Raw genomic sequence first — 13411 nt, forward strand, 5'->3', positions numbered from 1 at the left:
GCAGGCTGAGAATGTAGGTGCCTCATACACCCTTTTAAATTGCCTAATATTGTAGTATTCTGTACAGTTAAACAGAACTAAGACATTTGCCCAGGTTTGTGCAGATGGTAAAATGTTATTTTATTCTGCTTTGACTGATCCTAAATACTGAGTGAACTCCAAAAGAACCACAGTCTAATACTGTGTTCCTTTTCTTCCTAAGTCTCTTTACTAGAGGAAAAGCTGAGAGTGAGTAAGTGGTTCTTTGTGTTTAAAGTACTTTGTATCTCAGGCTAGCATGAGAGGACAATGTCAAGGATAGGCTTCTTAAACGTTGTCCCACTTACAGAACAAAGGGCCCGACTCAGGCTGGTTGCTGGGAATGTAATGCCTGATAGGCCCTGCGTCTTGGAGATCTAGCTGCTGCGGCTGCGGCTGTTACTATCTGTGTGTCAGAGGAGCCCATGGCTCTACACGCTGCTTTGTGATGCATTTTCCTATTGACAAATGAATGGAAATGAAGGCTGTTGGGGTCAAGATGGAGCCTGCACCAAAGGAGACTTTTGAGGACTTGTACACTCAGCTGTAGATAGCAGTGCACTTCTGGTGGGGGGGGGGGGATAGTTACTGTAGTTGGAAAGGCGAATTCTCCCAATTCAGGTCAAGTTTCTGACTCAGTACCTCACTGTCTGGTGTGTTTTCCATATTAGACAGTGTTGGAATAACAGTTTTATGGTTCTACACATGCACAGTTAAGTCTTGTTTTGCTTTCCCCTTGATGTTACCCTCCCCTCTCTCCATTTTAGCAGTTTGCTTTTCTTTTCCTCATTTCTAAAATGGGATTCCCCTCCCCTGCATCAGTGCTTTCCTGTTTTTTAACCACAGTGCACACAAAGACTTATAATTTACACATAGATTCGGGTGTTTAAGAGTTATGTGCTCACAAGTGAAACTACAGAGTTTTGTGAAGCAGTATAGTTGAGCCACCCCTATCCTCAAATACTGGGGTGAACCTGTAGAAAGTCTCCGAGGCTAACACTTCAGCTCACTGTTCATTAAGCAGTACTTGGGGTCCTTATAAGTGGTGATGTGCAGACACACACTACTCAGTGTCATGAACTCACACCTTCTGTTCCACCAGCACTTGCCTGAAGATTGTTTTCCCTCGTGTCTCATTTGTGTACGATGTAGCACAGACTTGGTCGTTGTTATCATCATTATTCTCTAAACAGTACATTACAACACTTGCTGTGTACTAGCTTTTATAAGTACTCTAGAGATGACTGAAAGCATACTAGAGAATGGGCACATTCTATACCATTTTATGTAAAGGACCTTAATGCGGAGCCAGTGTCACAGGACAAGTGTATTAACAGTGTTTTAGTTGTGACTTCTGCCTGTAGCTTGGAAAGCATGGCTCTGAACTATTTCCAAGGTGTTGGTAATAAGCTGACACCTCTTGAGTGCTTCCTCTCTGCTACATGCTGCATATGTACTCCACACTTAACCTTTCTTAGGCAAGCAGACCTGGCATGGTTTCCATTGTGCACATGAAGAAGCCTTTTCAGCATTAGTCAGTGGCAAAGTCAAACTTAGTGGGCAGTTAGGTGATTATTGGGTCTGTATTCTAACAAAGAATAACAAATTCTGAAAATTCAGTAACTATAACTAAAATCTTGAGGTCAGCCCTTATAAATCTTAGAGATTCCTCAGCTCACACCGGTGACCTTGACAAATAAATAAATCTGTCTTTTCCCCGTGATTGATTGATGTATTTAGTGTAGATGAGTACTCTATATGTATGTACACCTGCGCACCAGAAGAGGGCACCAGATCTCATTATAGATGGTTATGAGCCACCGTGTGGTTTCTGGGAATTGAACTCAGGACCTCTGGAAGAGCAGACAGTGCTCTTAACCTCTGAGCCATCTCTCCAGCCCAATTCTTTTGTTTAAGATTATTAAAGTGTAATTTGGCTCTAGATGAGAAGAGGAAGGACTAAATAGTACATTATTTATTTTAGAATGAGATAAACTACTCATAAGTAGGAAACAGAGTAACAAATAAAACCTTTTTATTTTGAGACAAGATCTCAACTAAGCTGCCCAGGTTGGCCTTGAACTTGCAGCCTCTACTCACATAGCTGGTGTCACTGATCTTTGCATTGGGCTTAGTGTAGTCGGTTTCAATTAAGGGAACAGAGTTGATAAAAGTGAGGAAGGGTGGGCATAGAGACCAGGAAAAGAAAAAAAAGCAAGACAACTATCATGGACTATTTTAGATAATTCCATTTGGGAGCTGAATTCATAAGACAGTATTAAAGACCTGGGATCAAATTCGGAAGCAATTGCAGAGGCCCCCGTCTTGCCAAGGCATGCTTGCATGAGTCAGTGTTTAGAAAGTGGAATCTCACTGTACGGTACAGGGTTGCTCTTGAGAGTTCTTTTGTGCTCACAGAATTGAGATCTCAAACCAGTGTACTTGCCATACATCTTTTGACAGTCAACACTTCTGAGTAGCCCTCAATCTGATCACCTGCACGCTCTGCACAAGTTTCTGGGTTTTGCTTTTCTTTCTTTTTCAAAGTGGGAGTCTAACATGGAGCCTTGTGCATGTGAAGCAAACACCCTACTACTGAGCAGCGTTCCCAGGCCCTCTGTATTGTCCTGCTTTCCTTGTAACCGTGACAGTACTTGTCAGGGTCCCAGTCCACTATGGCAGCAAAGGCATGAAGCCATTCATAGCATCCATGACATGACACATCATGTGGTAAATTTGTGCTTTAAAGTCAATTAGATAGTGGTAGCCATCAGCTTTAGAAAATAATTTTTAAATCTCTAATTTTGAATCTTTTTCCTAAAAAATGGGTTTTCTTCTTCATATTACATCAAATAAAAATTCACAGCTCTGGGATTTAAGAAAAGTTGGTAAAGTCAGGGTTGTCCAAAGAGAAACCTAGGTGCCCTGGAAACCTTACAATGCTTATTTAACAGGTACAGTCATCTTTAAAGTTCTGAAGCATCAGCTAGGCATGGTAGCACACACTTTTAAAGAGGCAGAGACAGATGGGTCTCTGAATTTAAGGTTAACTAGGTCTGTTCTGTGAGTTCCAGAGCAGCCAGAGATGCACAGTGATTCCCTGAAGATGATCCTGCTGCCTCACTATATGCTGAGTGTGCCACCTTTTGAGATTTTGAGTGGAAAATGTAGTTCCCAAATACGTCTCTGCTTACATGCAATCTTAACCAATTAGAATTTAGAGTCATTGAAGAACTCATGTCTGGGGTCTGCAAGGTAGCTAGCTCAGTGGGTAAAGGATATTTACAGACAGCTGGAAAACTTGAATCTGTCCCTGGAACCCACAGCAGAAGAAGAAAACTGACGACCTGAAGTCCTCTGGCCTCCACACATATACCGGTACTCACATCATACAGTTACACACTATAATAAGCAAAACCTTCATGTCTGTCATATCTTGTAATTTCCCAAATGAAAGAACAAGATTTGGTTAGCATTCTAATTGGCCTCGCAGTGTTTGGAAGTGCCAGGTGCCTGAGTTATAGGATTTCACTTTGCTCTGGTGCGCTTTCATGCAATTCTTTTTTCTGCTGTGTTTTTGTATCCTAACTTCCAGTAGGCTCCAAGTTTCCTTTTAGCACAAACGCCTCAGCTTTCTTCACAGATGTTTCTGTTTCAAACATGGACCTGTTTGTCTATTAAGGATCCATTTGCAGTCTCCTGCATGTGGAGTGCAGCACATTCTGTCTCAGTGCCAAATGAATGCAACATTCAGGGAGGAGAATATATCTGCCTGACAGTCTGCTTCTTGGTCAGTGCTTTCTGCATAAATGTAGTTGGTAAACAGCATTGGATACACCATTAGGGAACATCAACTTTAGAATAAACTAGATTTGACAAATTTTAGTTTCATTTCTTGGTTACCCTCTAAAACATGAAACCTTTCCAAGAGTTGTGTGAAGCTTCTCTCAGAGGTGATGAGGTCACCCTGCTACCTTATGCGTGCAAGGTGTGGAAGGAGCTCTTCTCCTTATGCATCTCTTGTTAGTCTTTGCCTGGACAGTGACTGTTGCTGTGTGGTTGTCTGGGCTTTGATTTGGAAGCAGTAGCGGTCTTGTATGCTCTTTGGACTTTTAAGAAAGTAATGGTTTGCTTACTATTGAAATTACCTACTATATACAATATATGAGGCATTAGAGAAATACCAGCTTAGGACTCAATAAAATATGCTCTTGAGATCCATGCATTGACTTTTCTGCAGCCCCTTTCTCTTAAGGTACAGAGATGGAAAGGATAGTAAATGTGCGCTGTATGTTATAAATCATTTTTAGAGATTTTAAACTAAAATAGCTAAATGTGTCTTAGTTGATTGATTTGTATAGCTTTACCCATCAGTATGTCCTTTCTACTTTTTAAGAAAAAGGGTGTGTGTGCGCACACAGAGACCAGAACAGAAGAAGAGATTGGATCCCCCAGGGCTACTGTTTTACACTGGTGAGCCATACAGCCTGGGTGCTAGGACCAGACTCAGTCTCTGGAGGAGTAGTGTGCCCTCTGTTTGTTTTTGAAGAATCTCTTCAGAAAATGAATTGGTATGAAACACCTTAAATTGTTTGTTCTATTTTCTTTGTTTGTTGTTTTGAGCCAGGGTCTCTCTCTGTGAAACCTTGGCTGTCCTGAAACTGGCTCTGTAGACCAAGCTGATCTCAAACTCACAGAGATCCACTTGCCTCTGCCTCCTAAGTGCTGGGATTAAAGGCTTGCAGCATAGTGCAGCTTCTTGCGTTTTCTTTCTTTTTTAGATTTATTTATTGTGTATACATGTTCTTCCTGCATCCCAGAAGAGAGCACCATATCTCACCATCGCTGGTTGTGAGCCATCATGTGGTTGCTGGGAACTGAACTCGGGTCCTTTGGAAGAACAGCCAGTGCTTTTAATCTCTGAGTCATTTCTCTAGCGCCCATTTTCTTAACATTTCTGGGAAATGTCCACCCTTTTCTGATTAGAGTGTCTGGACCCTATATTGGTCGATCTGGCCTCCCATGCCTTCTCCAAAACTGCTTCATATGTGTAGGTTTAGTGTTTAAAGAACCATGAAATTGTGAATTTTAGGATAGGCTGCCAGGTGGGAAGGCTTATCCTAGGAGAGACGGATGTCATGCTGTCTAGTCAGTATGGTATGGTGGCACATACACACATGAAACAGTGTGAGCTGGAAGGAAATGGAGATGGCTTGTAGATGGTGCATAATGCTCAGAAACCTCTGAAATGTGCTTGACAGGTTTTAGGTATGGCAGGTGACAAGTCTTAGGCTCTTCAGATAGTTCTTAGTTCTTAGCCTTAGGGTGAGTGCTGCCTAAAAACTGAATGAGTGGTTGGATGCATGTGTATATAGAGAGGACAACTTCAAGTGCCATACAACGTCCCCCCTGTCTGGCTTCTCCTAGCCCTGAGGTTACAAGGATGAGCCACCATGCACCACTTTCTGTGTGGTGGATTCTAGGGGTCAGACTCAGTCCATGAGCTGTTGAACCATCTTCTCTCCACCGCACCCCCCCCCTCCCAGTGTTTTTGTTTTTGAAACAGAAACTCTGTCCTTGGCTGATCTAGTGCTCACAGAGATCTGTCTGCCTCTGCCTCTGAGTACCAAGGAGATTAAAGATGTACACTACCACGCCTGGCACTCATCCTGGGCAGGGCGAAGCTAGGGGACTCTGATGGAGGTCCCTGCCGCTCCTGAGGTGTAATTCTATCTTCTGACCTGGGCATAGGGGCAAAAGACCAACTGACCCAGCTGGAGCTGGTTCCCTCCGAAGCTTCCCGCAGTTCTCTCCAGTAAAGCAAACAATCTCACCCTATTCTCAGACTTTAATGACTAAGAAGCTCGGTTAGCTCAATTGAAAGAGCATGAGAATCTTAATCTTAGGGTCATGGATTTGAGCTCCACGTGGTGCCAAATGTGAATGTATGGTTGTTGTAGGCCTGCTCTAGCTTCCAAGTAACGACACAGAAACCTAGTGTTATGCTTATTACTAGCCGATGGCACAGGCTAGGCAGACTCTGTCAATACTGGCTCCCGCGCATGAGCTTTCCCTTTCTCCCTTTCTCTCTCCCTTTTCCTCTCTGCCCATCTTTTCCTGTCCTGCCCAACTACGAGCTGTTCAGCGCTTTATTTGACCAATCAGAAGGTGATGGAGAACAATGCTTACAACATACTAAGACAGGAAATCCAGACTCAGCATTTGAATTAATACAGCACATACAGTCCTATAACACTTAATCTCCGGATTATGTTTATAACCCTTTTGGACTCAGATTATTAATATCATAGTTGGATTTAGTCGTTGGGGGAAGAATATTGTGTGTTTGGCATCATGATATTACCTGATTTCTGTAAAGATGCATTAAATAGTTCTGACTATTGGTGGTGGCCTGGGTTTCAAATGAAGAAATTTTAAATTCTCACCCTATCATTACAGATATTTGGAACTTTATAATGGTATTTTAAATTTATTGTTCAAGTTTTTACATGTTTATCTAAATGAACCTTAGGGTTATTGAAAGTTCTCCAAAGTCTCAGTAAGATTTGGAACTGAAATTACATTAAACATTGGTAAAATCACTCTATCGACATACTCAGTCCAGGAGCAGGCATGTTGTTGTTTTCCCTTTGTGGCTTTTAGTTCTTTGATAGACTAATTTTGTTGGTTACTTTTGTAACATTTTTGTTGTTTTTGCCTCTGCATTAATTTTTTCCCCTTGGATGTGATCTTCTCTGTTGCTTTCCTAAGCCATGCAGAGGTGGACCAAATTAGTGGTGTTGGACATGGGGCCAACTCAACAGATTTTAGTTATAAAAGTTTGTTCTCTTGGCAGATAGGTGGTATAAGTTTCTTTGTAAAACAAGGGGGATTTACCTTGTCTTTTAAGTTATTTTTATTTGTTTTTTTTTTTTTAAGCTCTTTTCACTTATGGATATGAAACCTCCCATCTCTAGAGCAAAGATGATTCTCATTACTAAAGCTGCTATTAAAGCTATTAAGGTAAGAATAAAATGTTTAATTTAGAAATCTTTTTAGTTGCCTAATTATTATTGGTGGCAGAGATGGGGCATGCCATGGCACACATTTAGAGGTTAGAGACCACTTTGTAAAGACCCAGTTTATGTGGGTTCCAGGGATCCAGCTCAGTTTGCCAGGCTTCTGTAACAAACACCCAAACCCACTCAAGCTTTTGAATTTTTTAATATTACTGTCACACATCAGAATTTATCTTGTAATTAAGCTAAAGGCTTTTGATAGTACTGTGTATTTGCATTGTGGCATCCATTCATAGAACTTTCCCTATATTTCAGTCCTTGTACATCAGCTGTGAGATATTCTTGTCTTCCTACAGGCTTTGTCACTCACGATTACATTTTAGTAAGTGGCACAGTACTGAAATGGGATTGCTTAGTTTGACCCTGTTGAAATAGCCCAATATGTTCCTGTGTGGAGTGGTCAATTAAGAAAGGACATGAGCCTTGCAAAGAAGTGTGTAGTTTTGTTTGATTAATTCCTTTCTCAAGATTCTTTGCATTTGTTGATTTTTGAACTATCTAACAGCTGAGTTAATTGGTAATTTTTTAAATTGAAAATTTCAAGGTTTTGAATTGTAGGAAACGTAGAAATGTGTAAAATGGCTAATTTTCTGTTCTTTTTCAGCTCTACAAGCATGTTGTTCAGATAGTAGAAAAATTCATCAAAAAGGTAACTATTTTGTTATTGTTCTTAAGCATACAGACAAAACACTCATACACACACAATAAATGTTTTTTTAAATAGTTACTGAATTTTTTTTTTTTAGCATTGAGAAGTTTTAAAAGATACTTCTTCATAGCACTGTTATTCTTTGAGTATTGGCAAGAAGTTTGGCACTTGGCTTCTGTCATAGCTGAGAGCAGCGAGTATTGTTTTCTGTCAGGGTCCTTCCCCAGCCTAAGGGGCCTGCCTGTTTTGCATCCTCTGCCCCATCCACTCTGCTGTGAAATTTTCAGATGCAGTTAGGTTTTTTGTTTTGCTTTTTAAAGATTATTTATTATGTATACAGTGTTCTGCCTGCATATACACCTGCACACAGAAGAGGGCACCAGATCTCATTATAGGTGGTTGTGAGCCACCATGTGGTTGTTGAGAATTGAACTCAGGATCTTTGGAAGAACAGCTAGTGCTCTTAACCTCTGAGCCATCTCTCCAGCCCCAGATGAAGCTACCTTTTATTTTTCCTGGTTTTCCCTGTTACTATCACAATTAAACTGGCTTTAGGCATGTGGTTGAGTGTTGTCTTAAAGTGTGTGTGTTTAGCATGTCTTTCTTAATGGAGAACTGAGAATAGTCTTCGGCGTCTTTCTTCTCTTTTTTGTTCCATTACTTGTTATATTATGGAATCATATCTTCATGTAGTAAACTCTTGAGCTTTTGAGACAGTTTTTCTGTAGCCCTGGCTGTCCTGAAACTGCTCTGTAGGCCAGGCTGGCCTCAGACTTGAAGATCAGCCTGCTTCTGCCTCCCAAGTGCTGGGAATAAAATTGTGTGCCACCAATGTGGTGGTCTGTGGAGTCTGAAGCCGTCGATCTGCCTTGTGCCATGAACTTCATAGTAGCAGTTCACGTCAGTTAGAAGCTGCTTGTAGCAGATCAGAGGGCAAAGAAACAAACGGGAAGCATGTAATTGCACATGTGCCTCTGCCTCCAGTTACTACAGCATGTCGTGTGGGTCTCTGTATGTGCACATTAGTATGCAAAATGCATACAGTACTGGTTGCTGACCTGCTTTTCTACTGAGTGTGTTATAAACCTCTGCGGAGAAACCCTCTGTGATTGTTACTATGGTTTATTTAGCCAGTATGTGCTTATCTCTTTAGTTTTTTACTTTGCATTGAAAATGCTTCAGTAGCTAATCTTAAAAGAAGATGTACATGCATGTTGTTTTCTGTCTTTTTTTTTTTTTTAATGTATATGAGTGCTCGATCTGTATGTATACCTGCAGGCCAGAAGAGGGCATCAGATCACAGTATAGATGGCTGTGAGCCACCATGTGGATGCTGGGAAATGAACTCAGGACCTCTAGAAGAACAGACAGTGCTCTTAACCATCTCTCCAGCCCCTGCTTGTTGTTTTCTTTATCACAGAGATCTTTGTTGCTGAAGTAGTTGCCTTCCATTTTTCTGTGGAAGTGCCAGTTTTCTATCTATTGTTTGTTTCCTTTGCCAAGTTTATAGACGCAAATGACCTTTCCTTTTACTCTTTATTTCTCTGCTACATATTTAAACAAAAGTAAAGCTAGCATGTTTAAAAGTATTTTTAGTAACCCCAAAAGGTGAAAATTACTACATTAGAAAGTCATAGTAACTGAATTTATAGTAAAGTATGTTGGTAATGGCCTCCAGAAAGTTTTGGAGAGGAAGTCGGGATGTGGGGGAAAATAAAGTCCTGGGAACCTGAAGTGTCAAAAAATGTGACTTAGTACAGACTTGAAATCTGACTGTCAGTTAAATGGCGGGAACACTTGTAATTTCTATACAGCGGACAATGGATCTGTCAGCTGCATTTGTGTGAGATATTGGGTGTCAGATTTGTTTTGGTTTTTGAGATAGGGTTTTACTGTGTAGCCCTGGATGGCCTAGAACTCACTAAGTAGTCAAGACTGGGTCTCAGAGATCCCACCTGCCTCTGCCTCTGGGACCTGGGCTTAAAGGTGTGTCCCCCTCCCCTGCACTCACTGGTTTTGCTTTTCTTATACTAATTTTTGTATTTTTACCCTTGCAGTGTAAACCAGAGTACAAGGTTCCAGGATTATATGTCATTGACTCCATTGTGAGACAGTCTCGTCATCAATTTGGAACTGACAAAGATGTATTTGGGCCAAGATTCTCTAAAAATATAACTGCTACATTCCAATATTTATATCTTTGTCCATCTGAAGATAAGGTGTGGTTAATAACTTCTAAAATTTTGCAATTTTGTTGAGTTTTATTTTCTTTTTACATGTTTAAATTGGTATTATTTGAAGCGTGTTCTATTACTGAGTAATATCTTCCTGAGTGAACTCCTGAATTAAGTTCAGTTTTCTGCAGTTTTCCTTTCCTATTCTTGCTTCCTCTGCACAGGGACTTCTCTGTAGTGTAGGATTACAGGAGGGACCACAGATAGAGTCTAGGCAGCCAGTGATTGCTCAGGAGCAGCTCTGAAGCCTCCGTTAGACAAACAACATGGTGCTTAAAATGAATAGCTCTGTGTCTTACACTAAAATTTTCTAGAGAAGATATATCTCATGTTAAATATTCTTCAGTTAAAAGAAGCTAAAAAGAATAAATTAATAAAATATATTTTTTTAAAAAAGAAGCTAAAAAGGCTTGTTCAGGAAGCATTATCTTACTTTAGAGAACACATTGCAAACTGGGCACACAGGGAGGTGCGCACGTACTTTTGATCTGCAGGAGGATTGCTAGTAATGGCCAGCCTCAGCTACAAAAATGGATGATGAACAACTCTGTGGTAGAGAAAATACTTATCTCAGTTTGCTGCTTATTCTAGAAGGCCCAGAATTGTTCTTCTCCAACATACAGGCATGTAAGTGATATTAATCTGCAATGAGACTCCAACACACACACGCGCAAGCACACACACGCAGTGAAATGCAGAAAGAAGGAACATGAAAGACATACTTAAGTGCACTCTTAAGTAGGTGGGAATCACATAGCTAACTAACATAACACTCATGTAATCTGCTGCTTTTGTCTCCCTGAATTACTAAAGAAACTGAAACTGAAGAGGAAACCTGAATATTTTTTTTTTTTAATGTGCTAGGGTCCTGGGCCTCAGACTCATTCTTCCCTTTCATTTGCTAGGCATATATTCTGGTTTGAGCTTCTCTTCCCCCACCCCCATTAGATTGTACCACTGAGGAAAGGTTAATTAAAGTTGTTTTGGCTTTTTTCCCTTATTAAACAGTAATTCTCTTTAAAATCGTGATAATTTATTTCTATAATATTTATTGTATCTTCATTTTCTTGCATGTAACAGAGTAAAATCGTTCGTGTTCTAAATCTTTGGCAAAAAAATGGAGTGTTCAAAATTGAAATTATTCAGCCTCTTTTGGACATGGCAGCAGGAACCAGTAATGCTGCTCCCATAGCCGAAAATGTCACCAACAATGAAGGTATAGTGGCATGTCTGAAAAGCTCTTGCAAGTACACTGGCATCTCCGCCTTTCTTCTGTTTGTTTGCTTTTGTTTTATCGTACTTTATTATTATTTGGATGTCTACTTGTTTTCTAACAAGATACAGAAAGGGTGTAGGTTCAGATAAGAGGGAGGTAGGGAGGGTCTTAGATGAGTTGGGGAGGAGAACCATGATCAGAATGTAGTGTATGAAAACCTTGGGTCTTTAACAAAAGACAGGTTTTGGTTTGTTTGGTTTTTAAAGAATAGAGTTTCTGGGTGTGAAATGTTTGGTAGAACTTTCCCATAGCAAGAATAATTGAGTTTGTATTTGGAAGGTACAGATTTTCTTCCTGTGTTCTTACTTCAAATAGAAATATGCCCTTTGTTACTTCTTTGCCAGGCAGGGAGGTGGGGGAAAGGGAGCTGGCTAGGTTGAGACAGGGTTTCTCTGTGTAGCCTTGGCTGTCCTGGACTTGCTTTGTAGACCAGGCTGGCCTCATACTCACAGCGATCTGCCTGCCTCTGCCTCCCAAGTGCTGGGATTAAAGGCGTGCGCCATCACACCTGGCCCTTTGTCACTTTTTATATATAGTATGTGCTTTTAGCAACCAGTCAGTTCATTCTGCTGTATGTTAAACTGGATAAATTGTTGTTTTAGTGTCAAAACTTGAAAGGCATTTTAACAGAGAAGTATGTTGACTTTTGAGGCCTGATGTACTTTGCTCTTTTAGGCTCGCCTCCACCCCCAGTAAAAGGCTCTTCTGAACTTCCACAAGCTCCCACAAACTCCATGCCTGCTGTACCACAGCTGCCCAGCCCTGATGCCTTTGCTGCTGTGGCTCAACTGTTTCAGACAACTCAAGGCCAGCAGGTAAGTTGCTGATAGATGCTCACAGAGCTAGGTGCTGCTGCTGCTGCTGTTCCTGTGCCTCCTCCGTTGTGCACCACGACAGGAGAACATGCTCTTTGACCCAGCGTAGCCTTCACTAGGGAGCTAACGTAACAGGTCAGGGCTAATAAGGGAATGTGAGTGTGAAGAATAAGGAAGCAGTAATCATTCTTTGAAAGAACTTGAGAGCTGTTGAAGTGGCAGGTGTTGTTCACAATTCTAGTATTTCTGATTGACTCAAGATTATATGGAGTGAAATTTTCTGTATTTCTAGAAAACTTACTGTTAGAATTCCATGTGTTTCTCTTCTCTTTGAGCCTTGTTTGTATCTTTGGGATTGCCAGCATACATGGTTAACCATAAGGAATACACACCGTAATGTGCCCATTCACAAGCCTTACCAGTAGTAAAGTTGGGTGCTCTTCCCAGTTTACTTATTGTCTGTGCTATTTTCAGTCACTCTGAAGATTCTTCTCTTTTTAGTAAATTAACTTTGACGATGCTGCTTTCTTGTGTGGTTTATCGGTTTTCCCATTCTTTAAGCTTCAGCAGATCCTTCAGACTTTTCAACAACCTCCAAAACCACAGTCTCCCGCCCTTGACAGTGCTGTGATGGCTCAGGTTCAGGCTATCACAGCTCAGTTAAAGACAGCTCCTACACAGCCACCTGAGCAAAAAACTGCATTTGACAAGGTATGCTTCTCTCACATCGCCCCGTCTTCCTCAGCGTGGGCTGTGGGCTTCTCTTTCTCAGCTTCTCTGGGTTGCTTGCTCTGTTGTTTGTGGTTTGATGAGTTTCCCTCCTCAACATCAAAATGTTTATTTTTTCCTGATGTGTGATGCAGGCTTGCTATTAGAACGTTTACAGAATAAAGAAAAGTGAACAGAAAGGAATTCTTCAATAGCCCCACTCATACCCAGCAACGATGCTTAGTGTTTTGTTGTATATTTTTCCAGAGGTTATATATGCTGTGGGCCTATGCTTTTGTTTTGATCTTTATTGTTGGGTCTGGCTCCATTCAGCATGAATGTTATTAAGATTCCTGTAGACAAGGCGTCACGGGTTATCTGTTTTGCTTCTGATAGACATTGCTGCTACTATGGTAACTGTAGTTACCATGTCTGTGACCTGAGTCCTGGGGAGACTCCAGCACCTTTCTGCTTAGTCTGTGGGCCTTGCCATCCTTAGGAACTCTGTTTCTGTATGGCTGTGACCAGATACCCAAAAGAACAAATTGAAGGAGAGATTTCGTTTGGTTCTCAGTGTCAGAGAGTTGAATTTATGGTTGCAGCAGAACCACATGGCAGATAAACCTCTTCAG

General features: G+C 41.0%; 1 protein-coding gene across 11 annotated transcripts in view; it reads left to right on the forward strand.

Annotated features, from left to right (window-relative positions):
* SCAF4 (SR-related CTD associated factor 4) overlaps positions 1-13411 on the forward strand; it is a 63819-nt gene that overhangs the window by 19715 nt on the left and 30693 nt on the right. For 7 of the 11 annotated variants that reach the window (XM_084800527.1, XM_084800534.1, XM_084800529.1 and 4 more), the window contains exons 2-7: positions 6958-7041; positions 7702-7746; positions 9804-9965; positions 11061-11196; positions 11932-12071; positions 12633-12782. In XM_084800527.1, coding sequence (XP_084656653.1) covers positions 6958-7041; positions 7702-7746; positions 9804-9965; positions 11061-11196; positions 11932-12071; positions 12633-12782 — 717 coding nt within the window. Of the gene's footprint in view, positions 1-4414; positions 4590-6957; positions 7042-7701; positions 7747-9803; positions 9966-11060; positions 11197-11931; positions 12072-12632; positions 12783-13411 lie in introns of all 11 variants that reach the window. The other 4 variants (XM_084800528.1, XM_084800530.1, XM_084800533.1 and 1 more) reach the window with 3 other exon arrangements.

The sequence above is a fragment of the Acomys minous genome (genome assembly GCF_964271855.1).
Source record: "Acomys minous genome assembly, chromosome: 11".
NCBI classification, from domain to species: Eukaryota; Metazoa; Chordata; class Mammalia; order Rodentia; family Muridae; genus Acomys; species Acomys minous.